Source organism: Parus major, chromosome 1 (genome assembly GCF_001522545.3).
Source record: "Parus major isolate Abel chromosome 1, Parus_major1.1, whole genome shotgun sequence".
In the NCBI taxonomy this organism is placed as follows: domain Eukaryota; kingdom Metazoa; phylum Chordata; class Aves; order Passeriformes; family Paridae; genus Parus; species Parus major.
This window is the reverse complement of record NC_031768.1, coordinates 73,590,299-73,606,732: the sequence shown is the minus strand read 5'-3', so window position 1 is coordinate 73,606,732 and position 16,434 is coordinate 73,590,299. Positions and strand designations below refer to the sequence as shown.

Below are 16,434 nucleotides of genomic sequence, written 5' to 3'. Positions count from 1 at the left end.
CGGGGCGGAGCGGGGGCGCGCACGGCGCGGCGGCGGCTCCCGCCCGCGGCGGTGCGGGCGGCGGGGGGCGCGCACGGCGCATGTCCGCCCGCGCCGCGCCTCCGCCAGACGCTGCCCCCCGCCGCCAAACTCACCACCATCTTCTGCATGTGCAACATTTGCAGCCGGACACACTCCGCTCCCCGGCGATGGAGACTGCGGGAAAAATCCGCCGCGGCGGCATGGCTTGCTGAAGCGGCAGCCGGGAGAGAGGCAGAGCGCGAGCGGGAGGGGATAGCGAACAAATTCTAAAACAAAACCACCAGAGAAAAAAAAAAAAAAAAAAGAAAAGCAAAAAGAAAAAGGAGGAAACCTCTCTTTTTCTCCCCCTTCCCCCTTTTTCCTTTTTTTTTTCTTTTTTTTTAATTTTTATATTTTTTTTTTCATTCCTGGTTTTGTGTGTATCCTCCTCGCCCTCGATGCCTCTTTGAGCAGCATCCAGCGAGCGAGCGGGAGAAGGCGAGACAGAGAGGCAGAAGAGAAGATGAGGATAATTTGCAGACAGCTTGTCTTGTTGTTTTCTGGCTTTTGGGGACTAGCAATGGGAGCTTTTCCTAGCAGCGTGCAAATAGGTAAGCGCTGCATTGGGCTGCGTGCGTGTGTCCAGGGGTTCAATCCTTTGCGAAGTGAGTTGGAAGGAGGCTCTGAAGCCAGTTTTTGCAGATTTCTCCTCCAGCACCATCCCATTTCCGTGCCTGCACGAATCATCCTCGTGTTTCTGTATGTGTGCCTCCGTGTGTCTGTGTGTGTAAATATTTCTGGGTGCGTTCGCGTGCGGGAGGGAGGATGCTCATCTTGTGCAGAACTCCTTCCAGCCCCGGCTGTGCGGTATCGGCAGGGCAGGAAGGGGCTCGGGGCTAATGCCCCTTGGCTGCTTCAGCCCCCTCCGACTCCGCTTGCTTTTTTCCTGACTCTCGAAGGAATGGCGAGTCCTGGGCACCGGAGGTTGCGGTAGCCGGCAGGGATGGGGGGGGTAAAAGGCTACACCATCCTTCGTTCCTCTCTGTAGTTGGAAAGTTTAGGGTTTTGTAGGTGTCTCTCTGTAGACCTGTGCCCCATCCTCACCCCTTTCCCATCTCCTCTTGCTTCCCTCCACTCGGATGTGTTTCGGATGGGACGCAGCTATCTGAATTCTTTCCAGCTCAGCTCCATCACTGCATCATTTCTTGTGGACTTGTAAAGCTGCTAATAAGGCTGAGCTGCTCCCTGCCTGCACATGGCTGCAGAGGAGCAAAGTTCATTATAGTCCTCTTCAGTGAGGATTATCCTATGCCGAGTTGCTATTCCTTCTTTTTTTTTTTTTTAATCCAGAAAGCATCGTTCCGCTTAATCAGCCCGCCACTTAATGTGAGAGGCTGTTGAGCAGCTGATTTACCAGTGTGTTCGGTATCAGGGAGATGGAGGCTAAACACTTTAAAAGGTCACTGTAATCATGACAAATCTGGGTATTTATGTATGAAAGGCTGAAAACCGAGAAGTCAGAAAAGAAGCATGAATGCATCAGGGAGGTTAAAATCGATTGAGGACGGTGATTTAAAGGCAGTGGTTGTGATTATGAATATGATTAGCTCCTTACCCATTAAAGTCGTAGGACTTGCCTTACTGTGCAGCTTTGGGAGAGACAGTTGCTCAGTCTTAAGAGACAGTAAGTAGCTTGCAAATGATTTACCCAGCTTCTTTTGCTTTTTTGCTTTTTTTTTTTTTTTTTCTGTTTTTTGTAGGTGGTCTCTTCATCAGGAACACAGATCAGGAATACACTGCTTTTCGATTAGCAATCTTTCTTCATAACACCAGCCCCAATGCATCCGAAGCACCCTTTAATTTGGTTCCTCATGTAGACAACATTGAAACAGCTAACAGCTTCGCTGTAACAAATGCCTGTAAGTAAACATGCCACTGATCACACCACCTTAGGCATAAATTGCAGTGGAAAGAGCAGGAAACCACATAGTTGTCTTGCATTATAAATACATCAGGAAGTCTGTCTTTGGTACAGATACCCTTTGCAGAAGAGCAAAAGGGGTAGCAGTCCTTGTTAGTTCCTTAGTGGAGCAAAATCACCTCTCCTGCCTTCTGCTGACTAACCTGATGTGACATTTACTTTAGTAAAAAGTAAACTACAGTATTACTGTAGTTTCTTGCTTCCTGGTATCTATGGGGATTAATTTTGTTGTTGTAAAGAAAAATTATGAATGTCTCAATAAGTGCATAAACCCCACACTTAACTCTTGTTTGCTTCTGTGCATGCTGTGCCTTGCGTGTATTTGAAAATGTATGATAATGTTTGTGCTCCCAAATGCTTTTCTAATGGCTGGAAAGGAGACAGGGAAGCAGTGGTGTGCAGGATAATATATCTGAGTTGCTTGACGCTGCAGTTGATCTGGTGATGTCACTTGAGGCAGCCCTGCTCTTATATTCTAGGTTGTAAATGTCTCTTACCATTTCGTAATGCATACATCCTGTGGATATGTCTCTATGCATCCATACATTGGTGCCAAATCAAGTTAGTATCTGATCTACTTGATTTCACAGACCACCTCAACTGGAACAAATATTCTCGTCCTACTATATATTTTATAAACACACACAAACACACCCACATACACACAGATGCACATACACAATGAGAGGAAGACAGAGAAAGAAATGCCCTTAACAAATGAGGTAACACTTAATTTCTTTATTTTTTATTTATTTTTTATTAAAAAAGAAAGTGACATATAGTTAGCTGAACTTGCTACATTTCACCTCAAGGTCTTTGCCAGTGGTTAAAACACATGCTAGACGCACCTAATCTCTGAGAGGGGCAAAGCATTATTTGTTTCTTTTTGTGTATTTCTGGCTGCTTAAAAGGAATTCATGTTATTATGTAAGACAGTGGTATACAGTGGGGCAGAACTGAAGACTGTAGTAGCGTTACTACTTTGATGTTCATATTTCAGGACTCTATAGGTTTTCCTCTGTAGCTCTTAAGTTTTCGAATCCCTCCTCTTCATTCAAGACTGAATTGCCTCTGGAAGTAGATGCACTAAGCAACATTGCTGAGCAAGTTTAAAATAGAAACGTACTGGAGAATGCCTTAGTGTTCATCGTGCCTTTGAAATACGTGCTGTGTTTTTCTTCACTTTCTCACTGCCATCTCTGTGGCACTTTTTAATATGTAAACATACAATATGCTGTGCAGTTCTCATGAATAATTTATTACATGATTGCTAAATTTATTTATACAAGTCTTTGCTACTTCAAGTTTCAGATGACCTTGCCACCTTGTTTAAGAGGAAAAGCTTCTGAGCTGCCAAAATGGCTCCATTCATTTTATGCAAGGAAGACTGATGTCCCATAAAGTGTGAATTCTGTATTAAGCAATGTATTAGTTGTGCTTAGCGCTGAAATCAGTATCAAATTCCAAAAGGTAAAAACATTTCAAAAGATGCTTTGAGCCTGAATCAGGTCTGTGCAGGTGTAGTTCATTGAGAAAATATTACAGCCCATGTCAACTTTTGCAAGCACTGACAATATTTATTCCATGGAGACCAATGACAGAATACCTTTTTTAAACTTAGATTTTTAGTAAAAGAGGATGGGACTAAAATTTTTGTGTACTAAAATCAGTAATTATAGATGAAGTAAATTATTCTAGATTCTGCCTATTCATCTAGTTCTGACAATTTCTCAGGCTATTGTTACTTTTTGGATTAAGGATATTGCTTAGTCTTTCAATTGGAATGTTAGTGAATTAATTCTGATATGCACAAATTTAAAATTGTCTAAAATTAGACCACTTTGTTGTGTAAAACTAAACACCTTAAATTCACATAATGTTTGCCCAAAACTTTGCTCATTTACATTATTTGCTGCAGATTCTTCTCTCATTCCAACCACCTTGTGTTATTTTTGCCTTATATTTAACTGAGGAACACCTCTTCCATTATGTTTGCTGTCATTTATAAAAATAGTGATTCACAACCTGATTCTTTTTTTTTTCCTCTTTAAACTGAAGCCAATTTGGTTCCAACGTGTTTAATGGCTTTAGAAATGATGAATCCGTGTAGTATGGGGGGAGGCAGAGAAGAAAGGAAAAATAAAATTAATATGCTTATGTGTGTGTATGCTCATATAATTCTGTACGTCTGTATTAAATAGAAGTATTCCTAGAGGCCTTATTTTTTTGTTTATAGTTGCCACTTAAATCCATATGTATTTTTGCATTAGTCCAAGTTTGCATTTATTTCACATTTTGCAGTCTTGTGCCAATAATCTGACTACTTCTTCTTTTTAAAATCATTTTATTACTGAAGAAAATTTTTTAAACAACAGATATTCTCCTAATGAAATGCAGGCAAACCGACTGACAGCTGAATGAACATATCTTATGTTCCTTAAGCTAAGTGTGAGCAGAGTCCTGCAAAAATCAATTGTCTGATAGCTGGAGGACACTGGCTTCCATGTGATTGAATTTGCTGGCTTGACAGAGGCTTCTAAAGCGCAGATGTGTGAGTTTTTCTAACCTAATTAAAGAAACCCCCACCATCAGCTCTGAATTAAGTGATTTTATGATAATATGAAATGAAAACTCTTTGCTGAACTGCTGTGAAACAGTGGGTTTGGACCTTGCTATTTGCGTAGAAATTACTCAGAGCACATGTCCCCAAATATACTGTACAAAAGCCTTAGAGCTGCTGGACCGAGATGAATATTCATGTGAGTTCAAGCATAAAGCTCTGAGACATTACCAGTTTCCTCTGTTTCTGTTTCCATTTGCTGCAGAGGTTACTTGTGAAGGTTCAGGGCCTGACCCTTTGCATGTGTCAGGGAGAGTAGACAGATTATTCCAAAGGATTATGGATGGCATACTAGCAGGTAACTCACTGCAACACTGGCAAAACTTTAATGGGTTTTTTTTTTTTTCTTTTCACTAGGTAAAAATCATACATCAAAATGTTCACCCAGGAGTACTTTTGGAACTGGAATAATTTTGTGTATTCGATGTCATAGCTAATTTCCAATGGTTATTTTATGCATTTTTGTTTTCTTATAAAAAACCTAGAAGATTAGTATTTTTATTTTAAATCTTGAATGCATATGAAACAGGTTGCCTTAGCAGATAGAATCTGTTGCAAGTTATCAAAATTGATCTGATATATATCACTTTGGAGATTTCAGTCCTTTTTCTTTTCCCTTCACATTTGCGTGTTTTATTTAAACCCTGTTCATTTCTTTTGCACTACATACATTATTCAGAGAATCCCTCTTACTGACAGAGCTGAAATTATTCAAAAACATGAATAGTACAAGATTCTTCCTCATCAGAACACAATACACCAGAGCTGAAACATTTGTCTATTGGCATACATTGGTTTGCAACTTATAAGCAGGAAATTCTGCTCATGATTAGAAATTTACCTGCATTGAATTTGATTTCAGATGTTGCAGCAATATATTGATTTCTGGAGAGGATTTTATATATTTATTCTTTAGCTGAATGCAAAATAATTTTCTTCCCTCCGTGCACCATCTATATACTACATCAGATATAGTACATTAGTATATCTCAGCACCACAGTCAACATTAAAAATGCTTGATTACTTATGAGAGGTAGTGCTATAATTTTACAAAGAGCTATTTGCCTTTAGCTCTTGTCTTGTGTTTGGCAATTTTTCTGTTGAAGTTTCAAAAATCCTTAATCAGTAGCAACTTGGAGTTCTTGCACAGAATTAGGCTAAAGGGGATGAAGAGAGATTGATTTCAGTCTTTCATTAGTGTTTTATACTAAAAGCTAAGCTTTTCTCTCTGAGTCTGTTTGACTTCTTGTGTATTCTGGGATGAATATATACCTAATAAGTGTAATTTAGGGATAATGAGACACTTCCTTCCTCTTTTGCACAGTTCTGTTCTTACTAGATTTTAATCCCAGTAGATGCAAATCCCCTAAAACATAATCTTGTTTATTATGTGCCACATGGATGAGAAGCCTACTGGAATTAAAAATCTTGTGTCTTGGAATAACTTTCCTCTTTCTCCAAGAGTTATTGTCTTTGACTCTTGTGCCCTCTAGATTTATGTGGGGTTTATGTCCTGAAATTGGAGGGCCTGATTCTGCCTCACTAGTAGGAATGCAGTTTCTGAGGAAGCTCTGCAGAGGTCAGAGGTGTCCCTGAGGACATACAGGAGCCTCCTTTGTCATCCTCATCTCTCTGTGTGTTTGTCTCTGGGCTTGTGCATGCTACTGAGGGGAGAGGCAATGTCATTTTGGAGTTAACTTTCTGCTGAGAACTCCAGAAAGCTGAGGAAATAGACTCACACATAGTATTGCCCTTATATTGTGACTATCTGTCATTTTACCCCTACAGGAGTTTCAACTTTGATTTACTCAGCTGCATCATAATGGGATTTTCATTAAATTTGGCTATTAATTCTGCTTTATAATTACAATTCAATTTAGCGATAGAAGCGTAACCTTGGTTGAATAATCAGTGTCATTTAAAACCGTGGTGTTCTGTATTTAGAAAGTGAGTTTTCATACAGCTGAATGGTGTTTTGCTATCAAGAGCAGTGCAGTATTCCCAAGGATGCAGTTTGGAGTGTGTTGGGAGTTACCATACAGTCAGCTTTTAGCTGCAAAAGCAAATAGCATAGAAAAGCATAGGCTAGAAAGATGGGACTGGATTAAATTTTAACCTTTTAAGGTAGGTTTAATTACAAAAAATCCTTTTGAAGTGAGTGTTTTGTTTTAATACATGGAATTTATCTCAAGCTAGAGTCCAATTATTGAAAACAATTTCTATTAACATTTTTTATATTAGCACTTGCTGATGGAATCAAAGAACGTGTGTGTACTTGGGTGTCATCTGCCGTAAGAAGGATTCTGTATATTTTTAAGAGATAATAACATCCATATTCAAAGAGTTTCATAGCTCTAAATGTGATATTTGTAAATAGCTATACAACAGAGAGAAGATCAACTGTCAATATCTTCAATCCATTAGAGTCAGGTTTTAATTTTCAAAGTTATTGTTCATAAAATAAAGGATGGGCCTTCACTGATACAGTCAGAAATGGAAATGGAAAATTTCTATTTTCATTTCAGTTTTACCCTGGAAATCCAGAGCATTCATTTCCCTGGCATTAAAAATGACTTTTGTCCTAGCCTATTACTGGGCTGACTAAAACTTTAAACTCAAAAGCTTTATATTAGCCTATAGAAATAATTTAATGTTCATTTCAGAGGATTAATAAGAAAGATCATGTTCCTCCATTCCTTTTGCAGAAGGCAATGCAGTGCAGTAGTTCTTGTGTAGGACAAAGCACTTTAACAAGTAAATTAAATTGATTAACTTAAGCTTTATCATTGTGATCTAAGTTTGTATGCTAGTCAAAATAACTCATGCATTTCATTTTTAGGTCTTGATTGTTTTGAGACTTGCTTGTTCATGAGAGGGGAAGACGTCTGCTTTGATTTCTTAACAGTTTTAGATCCTGCAGTGAATTGTGCAATTTCAGATTGTGAGCAGGTGAAGTTCTTTGGATTTAAACATGTTGGACCAAATAGTCTTTTCTCATAGTTCCTATTCCTTAATATATGACCGATTTAAGGATATGAAACTGTGCTGGTGCAAAAGTGTCTCTGTGATTTTACCAGTGTAATTATAGGGAAAAATTGTTGTTTTCTCTGGATTTCCGTTCCTCTGGGTACTTAGCTTGAGGCAAAGATTTTGGACTAGTACAGCGCCAAGTCTCCTTCTGCAGCTGAGGTGGGCATACCAAAGTTATATGGTAGGACACAAAGTCAAACTAGATAATTTATTCCTCTGTAAGTCAAGAATTGTTCTGATTTTTGGAAAATAAATTTACTCAAAAGTATCTGATCACAGTGTCTTGTTTTGAAATTTTGGCGTTGCTTTACTTTTAACAATTTTCTCAGAAGTTTTAACATCTTCCTCTATCTAGTTCAGGTTCTTACATAGATTTTCGTTTTTATTATGGTTTATAAAGATATTACTGGCTTTTATCAGCGTAGATGTGGATTCAATTGTTTGTCAGTGCAGTTACATCTTGAGTAATATCAAATGTTCTATATTAGTGGTGCCTGCTTTCAGTCACCCAAGTTCAAATAGAAAGGCTACCCTACATTTTGGCACTCAGAGACATTCTAGTATTTTCCAGAGTCCTTAGCAGCACCTGCCTTCCTGTTGGGAGCTGCTTACTGCTGAGCACTTGGGGAAATCTGTCCTTCTCTGTGCAGTAACACGTGGGGCAAGTGTCTTCTGTCAGTAGTGCTACTTCCCTGGGAGGACTGTGTTTCCTCCCCCTCTTTTCTCCCATAGTCCAGATGAAGTCTGCCTGACCTGTACAAATAGTTGCAGGTTCCATATGGTAAAAGGATGGAACCAGAGTGACACAAACCCATCACCCTTATCCTGGCAATGCACTGGAAAGACCCAGCTCGTCCTTCCTCTTCACCAGTTCCTCCAGAGATGACTATAGCTAAGTTTGATGTTGGACTCAAGTGGGAATACCAGGAAACTTACAACAAAGCTACTGTAATGGCTAGATTTTGACCAGCTATGCTAACATTAACAAATTCCAATGCAAACACTGGCCCTTGTCCTGCAGCTTTTTTTCTCCTCTGTGAGGTAGATCCTGTGCCATTTCTGCATGCCCACTCATCCAGTTGTTTCTGTGGTGTATTTTCATAGTGAACTTTTAAACCCATAAAACTGCAGTTTCATTTTGATTTGCACATGTTGACGTAAAGTTCAGATATTCTTAGTGAATATCCATCAAATTTTAGGAAAGTTCACGGGTAGAGAGTTAATCGCTGAGAAGAATTAAGACCTTTATACTTTTCTTGCCACAGTTTTCAAGGATGTGGAATTTACATCTTCACATTGTGGTGTAAAGGGTGGTGCATATGTTAGTATTAGAAATTATTATGCAAAATAGGTAAGAATTATTATTTAAAAATTCTGGTTTTGTTAATTTCTCAGATATGCATTATGTTTAATTTGTGATTATCTTCAAGGTCCCTTTCCAATCCAAACCATTCCATGATTTATTTTTTTAGAGATTTCACTAATGGTACCATTTTAGGATCAGATCTGTTTTCCCAGTGGGTAAAGCAATTCATATAATACATATTCAAGGTAAAAACAGCAGAAAGAGAGGAAATCCTTGTAGAAAAGAAAATAAAAAATATACCGTATTATTAGTCCCCAAAAGCTTCCTGTGCTACTTTAATATTCCTGATGTTCAGTAGAGGTGTTTCACACTACTAATTAACGTGAGATATGGATCTGGATGGTGCTGTGTTAAAAACATAGCATCAAAAAACTGGCAAGCATTGAGTATAAGGGAGAAAGATTTTATCAAACAGAGATACATTCATGCAAAATTCAGGAGAAAAATCTGTAATAATTTTTAAATAGTATCTGTCTATAAGATAAACTGAGTTCTCTGTTTTTTCACCTAAGTTGAGGAAGGGAAAACGGAAGATTTTACAGACCCTCAGTCTCAGCAGAGTAGTGTAGGATCTCCTTTCAGGGATTTCCTCCAGGTTTTCTGTGTGGATCTATCCTGGAGAGGTTTGCTGATAAAGGCCTTCAGCCTTGGTAATTTCCATTTGTTTAAACTGAGAAGAGTGTTTAAGGGTGGACTTTTCAAAAGCACTGCAGCTAGGAGGATAATTTCCTTCAAAAATCAATAGTCATAGGCTCTTGGCTGACTCAGGTGTTTTCTCACTTCTCCTCCAAGTAGAAAGCACAAGCCAAGTAAAAAGCTGGCTTTTGGGGCTGTTTGCACACCCAGTTAACACTGTCTCTGTATCTAGCTGTTTGTGTGGCCTCCAGTTGAGAGCTGCTCAGGGTTTTTCTTTCTCAGGTCTTTTGTTTAAATAGCAGTGTCTTTGGTGAGTGCTTCTCTTGGGTGGTAAAAGCAGCAGAGTAATACTGTACGATATGCTACTATTAATTACTATGATTAATTGACAATTAAGAGTTGCTGTCTGGAGGCAGAAACAAAGGTCCAAGGAAAAGAGTAGAGTGTTAGAGGTGTATTGGGAGGACCTTCATTGGCAGCTGCTGCAGGATTACATATATCCCATGAAAGTGTGAGTCCAGAAGGTCAGGTGTAGTGCTGAATGGAAGCAATCCAAGTTACAAGTCCTTACAGATGATGGAGGAAAGATGTGAAAGCAGTCTGGGGGAAGAAATGTTGGCTGATGGCTACGAGCATCATTGCTTCAAAAAAGAAGAAGTAAAGGTCACCAAATAAGCGGGAGTGTGGATAGCATGCCATAATGTTCACAGATTAAGGCTAAGTGGAACCATTTTGGTCACCCAGTGGGACCATCAAGATGCTTGTCAACCAGCCCCAATCCCTTTATCCAACCTGTAATTATTTTTTTTCCCAAATAAATCCAGTGTTGACTTGAAGACTGGAAAAAAAAAATCATAGATAAATTGTCATGTCATCGACACTTCGTTGGGATAGATAGACCCAGTGTCTTTATCTGTGTTTAATGTAGGTACCATAAAGAGTAGGCAAGGAAAAAAAAAGTCTACTGGGTTTATTGTTGACTTTTACTTTAGAGGGATACCATAACCAGCATGATTTTCATCCAGTTGTCAAGAGTTGTGCAGCTCCCAGCGCTCCTGAGGTTTGTTCTGGATGGTTGGAACTGTGTCCTGCCGGCACAGAAAGGTGGCTTGGGACACCCTTAGTAGCATGACTTAGGTATGGCAACACATGTAAGGACTTACCAGGGCCTTTTCCAGGTTCCCTTGAAAAATACTTAGGGTGGATACAAATAGTAGGGCTTTTTCCCTCTCATAAAAGAAGAACATCTCCTTAACCCCAGCAGGGACTGTGGCTTGAAGCAACAGTAATACAAGCTTGGTAAATGTTTTCCAAGACCATTAAATACATTTTTGCTAACTAATGTATGCTAATCCCCATTATTTGTATTCACAGACTCATCTACCTACAAATACAACTTAATGGTCATATATGTTATACATTTTTCACTTTCTATGAGCCACAGAGGATGTGAATCTATTACTGCTTTCACCTGAAGGCTTTGGGCTGTTAGCTTAAAATATCAAGAGTTATGAATTTAGCTTTGGAAGTCCCTAGTTCCATCTGCTTTGTGTGTTGGATGAGATTTCAACCTGAACACAAACATGATGATGAATGAGATTTAAAACACAAGAATATTTGCAGAAAGCAAAAGACTGAATAAAAGAATACAAGAAGTGCTCCCACAGCTGTCTTTGATGATCTGTTGCACTGTTCTGAATAGTAAATGTATATGGAAAGAATAAAAAAGGACAAACCCTTTCTTTCCTCATACTGTAAGTCACTAAAACAGGTACAAATAGTTACAGAAGACATCAACAATTAATTATTGTTGTAGTAATAGTTGTATTTACAACATTCTGTTTTCTACCACTCCATCCATTAAATGCTTTTCTTAAATTATTTATTATTCAGTTATTATTGAAACCAGCTGGAAAATGTAAAGGTGTTTTCAGATAACTCAGGAAAAGAACAGGCTCAGTTAATGCAAATGCATGTGTGCAGCAGATAAATGACAAGTTTTTGGCAGGTGCTGTGTGAGATGATTTGGAGCCCAGGTGGGAGGTGGGTCTGCCCTGGTTCTTCAGCCACTTTTGCAGACTCAGAAATGAGAGATTACCCAGAGTAAGGACTTTAGAGTTTGAGATCTTGCCCCTGAGGTTGCTCTTTGCTCTCCATTGACCCCCCAGCTGGGGGAGAGAAGGGGTTTAGGATACATCAGGAGCTGTATTAAGGGCACACCATTATTTGGTGTTGGGGAAAGAGGTTTCAGAGAGCAGAGAACGGACTGATATGGAGCACTACTTGCTGCCTGGGGAATTTTCTGCTTCTGAAAACAGCTGGAAGATGTGGTTGGTGCTTTTGAAACAGGGATTATAGCTGGTGTGAGCTGACATGACTTTAAAAAGCTTTAAGGTGAACATGTGGATGTGCCAGTCTGAAAATTTAGTACAGAGGGGGAAGTAATGCCTAGACCTGATGTCCAGTGAAGCACAGGAGGAGTAATGGAATAGCACAAGACTAAAAAATACTGTTCCAAGAGACACAGAGAAAATTCTGTTCCCTTCCTTCAGCAATCTTCTTCTCCCTGGTTTTTATTGTTACATGCCCCAGCTTTACATGACAAAATGGGAGCAGTGTTCAAGAAGCACCACCAATGGAGGCAGTTGACATGGTGCTTCCCATGTTAGGCACCACTGAAGAGAATCCTGGCATCCCAGAAGCGAAGTGATAATGTTCCAATCCTACCCCACAGCTAGGGACAGGCTGTTGTGGCTTCTGGGTTCAGCACCAGAAGCCACAGCAGCTTATTAGTTCTTGTAATGTATTGATTGCAGATAACTGTCAGCTTAACTACTGCAGGGAAAGGAAGGAAAGGGAAAGAGCATAAAACATTTGTTTCTTGGTTACAAACAAAAAAAGAAATTGCATCCTTATATGACCTCAGAAAAACTCTGCCTGTTTCCATCTCTGTCTTACTCCCCCAAGTCAGACTTGGACTTCAACATGGTCAACACTTTGAGGGAGTGGTGGTACTGTACCACAAAACAGTTCATGCAGATGAATTGGATTTCTTCCCTCCATTCTTTTCTGGCTCTATAATAGGTGTTGAAGGACTACTGCTTTTTTATTTCCTGATGAGAGGACCAGAAACCATCCCATCATTCTTTCAGTTACTGTTTATGATGGGAATCTCTTGCTCTTCAGAACAGCTGCCAGGCACCAGAGCTTCACACCTTAATCTCATTTTCTTTGTCAGCCTTTCACATACTATGCTAAATGGGAGACTAGCAGAAAATCCTTTGAGCAATTACAATAATGGGATAATAATAATTATTGCAGTTCCTTGCACTTATGTAGTGTCTGTGAGATTAAAATGAGATCCAGCATAATGTTACCCTTTTGAAACGGTGTGGATATCCCCTGCCAGCAGCATCACCTTGAGAAACTGCTCTCCAGGGCCTCACCTTCCTGCTCCCTTGTATCTGATATGGTAAAGCAGAGCTGTACTGCCACCTTCCTATTCATGTCTGTGAGCAATTGACTGCACAAATGAAGTCATGAAAGGGAACGTGAATGTAATGAATTGGCACCGTGAAGAAGTTTTTTTTTTTCCTCTTGTGCCTATAAAAGATAGGAGGAGAACATTAAAGGATGATCTCTCCAGTTCAGAGGGAGCATGCTTACATAAGATATTTTTCTTTCTTGACTGCACATCATGTAGGTCTTAGAAGTACTAGTTAAGAGAGTGAAGTGTGTGCCACCAAAAATGTAACACTCAGGTATAGCTTTAAGCCTGTTGGTTTCTTAAAAGATGTGCATTACAATAATTTACTGCCTTCCTGTCTGGGAAAGTATTGTCTGCACACCATTGGATATTGGCATAAGTTACTAGTTTCTGTCTACTGAAATAAAATCCCTCGGGGCCTTTTCTTGGCCCCAATAAAAGTGTTTCACATTTAACTAAAATTATAAGGTTCAATGTCAAGCTTTCAAAACTTTTTAAGTATTGTTAATGCTGTGATGATGATAAGTTCCTTATGGTGTGTGACCATAATAAAGTGGTGCTACAGTTTTTTCACTGTAAAATAGAAAAGTCATTAAAAATCCTAGGGTTTATTTGTTTGTTTGTTTTTGTTATTGTAATAGACTGTAACTTTCCACACTGAGAGTAAAGAACAATTCCAGAATTTATTTGGAACCTGCCCCTTTTTCTCACCTCTCTCAGCAGACAGAGATGGAAGCATTCAAAACCTGTCAAAAGACAGGAACGAAGCAGAATATCTCCCTGCATCTGTAGCATGGGTTACTGAAAGAATTGTCACTTCCATTAATGTGTCTATCCTGATGCTTGACTTCAAGAGAGAAAATAATGGCTCAGTTTTCCTAAAATCTAGCATGTACCACAGTTCTGATCCCTTTGTAGCCAGTTTTTACCCATAACACCTCCATTGAGGGCAGCATGGATGTGACCATTCCTGGTGCCTCACTGGGTGGAGTGTTTTTACTACTGGTCATCATCATTGCATGAGAAGGCAATGTCAGAGGTTGTACTGTAATACTTCTCGCTCTCTTCTCTTCATCCTCACCAAACAGATGTTTTAGTCCCTGATGTCTGTATGGCTGTAATCCCCTGGAAATTGTAGCACCCTACAGTGGTCCCAAAGGACTGCAGCAGAGGTTTGCTGGAGTACCTTGTTTCTGCCACTCCTGTGGCAGAAAAACCAGAAACCCAGCTAATTCTGTCTCCATTTGGCTCTGTGAAGGGCATGAGGAGAGCAGGAGATGTCTGGAAATCCTGTCCTTACTGGGGCCTTTTGCTCTTGCATCTATATTTCATGCAGTCCATCCTCTACCCAGATTAGTTTTTGTAACTCGGACTGTTTTCTTAGGATTGTTACTTGTATTTAAAATTATACACTTGGTTGACAGTGTTTGTACCCAAGAAAGGAGGTTTGGGATAATAGGAACAGGTCACTGAGGCTATGCCTCAGCATTTTGGGATGGTGTCTTAGGTTGAGGTGCAGATACATGCAAAAAGCATCTCACTTGGTTTCTTCCATCTGCGTGTAGAGAAAGCTCTATAAAACATTTAAATACCTTTAAAATGCTGTATTTTGGCTTTATGTGGAGAACTGTAAACCTTTAGGAGATGCTTTTCAGAAGGAGAATTTAAGGTACTTTACACATTGCACATCCTGGCAGGGAAAATTCCAATACTCTGTTGGAAGCCTGGATGAGAGTTGCTTTACTTAGACCAAGTTGTTAATTTCTGGTTGAAACTGTTGCCCAGAAGTCTCTGTAAATGTGTATAGCTGATAGAGAGCTGTCCTTCTTTGCATGTATTTTCGTACTACTTTCAGCCACTTCAATGATTGAAATACTAAATCTAGCACTCAGACAGCTTTTGGATTTATGACAGTCCCTGAAGGACTTTGGCTTACAGTTATTCATATAGGTAGTTTTGAAAATTTATGACAGAAATAATAACTCTGTGGTAATATTCATCCAATTGCTTATTTAGAGCACCCAGTGTGAGAACAAAAAAATGAGCAGCCAGAAATTCCTGGAGCAAAGCTTTGGCTCAGTGCTCTGCTGTCCCTCACAGAATGGGGACGCCAGAGACATTTTAGAGACTTAAGGCAGTTTTCAGAATTTGCAGAGATGTAAAACCTAAGTGAAATTTGTCCCTGAGCAGCAACTAGTATATTTAACTGTATTTTAGTTGCTGTCCTTATCTATTTCATCTTAATTATTGTTTTCAAATACTCAGGTATGTGCACATGCATTGTAGAAGCATTTAGTGAGTCACCTCTGTCTCACTCCACACGCTGCTCACAGGATGATAGTGATTTTCAGCAGCTTGTTCTGCCCCTCTTGCTCCTCTGTCATTGTCTGTGGTATTGCCCAGAGCACACTCTGGATCTCAAGAGGTTACAGCAGATCTCTCGGGTCGAGGCAGTAGCAGGGGCACCCTGGAAAAACAAGAACAGGCAGATGGAGATGAGTGGAGTCAAGGCCCAGTGAACTGCCTGATGTGGTGTTGCCCTTCCTTCTCCCTTCCCTCTTGGGCCATCACATCCACCAAGCCTTATGAAAGGAACCTGCCAGCTATCAGTGATGATTTATGTATATATATCTCATATTTTTGTTATACCTGCCATCTGTGTTTTCTGCATTCTTTAGTCAAAAAGACCAACTGTGACCTGAAGGAAAGTCCTTCTGCAGAGGGGGCAGAACATGTCCTTCTAACATGCATGTCTTTGTAAGAAGAGGGTTAGTGGTGTGATTGAGCATGAGCAAAAGATGTGAGCATTCAGGTGTGATCTTTCAGATATGCTTGGGATGATAGTCATGCTTTGATGTTGGTTTTTTGGCTGGTTTTTCGGAGATTTTTTTTGTTTCATCTCAAATTCAAAACTAATAAACAAGAATCATCTGCATAAATCTTATAAATCATAAAAAAAAAAAAAAAGGCCAGGAAGGGCTGGTAAAATTGTAGAGAAGTCAGGAGGCTGCAGCTCTTTGAGAGTAATGGAACAAACCTGCCCTGAGCTCCACCTGTGCAGAGCAGTGCTGGGCTCCAGTTGGAGCTGCCCACCTACATCCCCACAGGAGAGGGTGGCTGGTCTGTGGGGCTGGAGAGGGCACCAGCATTTCTTCCATAGAGGTAAGAACCTAAAAGTGATGATTAACAGCTTCAGGCTTACTGCAGGGAGAGTTCTGCCATTAAAAGCTCAGTTGCAGCCTACTAAGATGAATATAAGTGACTCCAAAAAGAAGTGATTTTAGAGGGAAACTTTCAGACTTTTTAGTTAGCA

At 39.8% G+C, this 16,434-nt stretch overlaps 1 protein-coding gene across 11 annotated transcripts in view; it reads left to right on the top strand.

Annotated features, from left to right (window-relative positions):
- The first annotated feature begins 353 nt into the window (after positions 1-353).
- The window catches only part of GRIA4 (glutamate ionotropic receptor AMPA type subunit 4), a 216,440-nt gene continuing 200,359 nt past the window's right edge, over positions 354-16,434 (top strand). For 10 of the 11 annotated variants that reach the window (XM_015621218.1, XM_019006143.1, XM_019006142.1 and 7 more), the window contains exons 1-2: positions 381-611; positions 1,761-1,919. In XM_015621218.1, coding sequence (XP_015476704.1) covers positions 524-611; positions 1,761-1,919 — 247 coding nt within the window. In that variant the 5' untranslated portion in view covers positions 381-523. Of the gene's footprint in view, positions 612-1,760; positions 1,920-16,434 lie in introns of all 11 variants that reach the window. The other variant, XM_015621207.2, reaches the window with a different exon arrangement.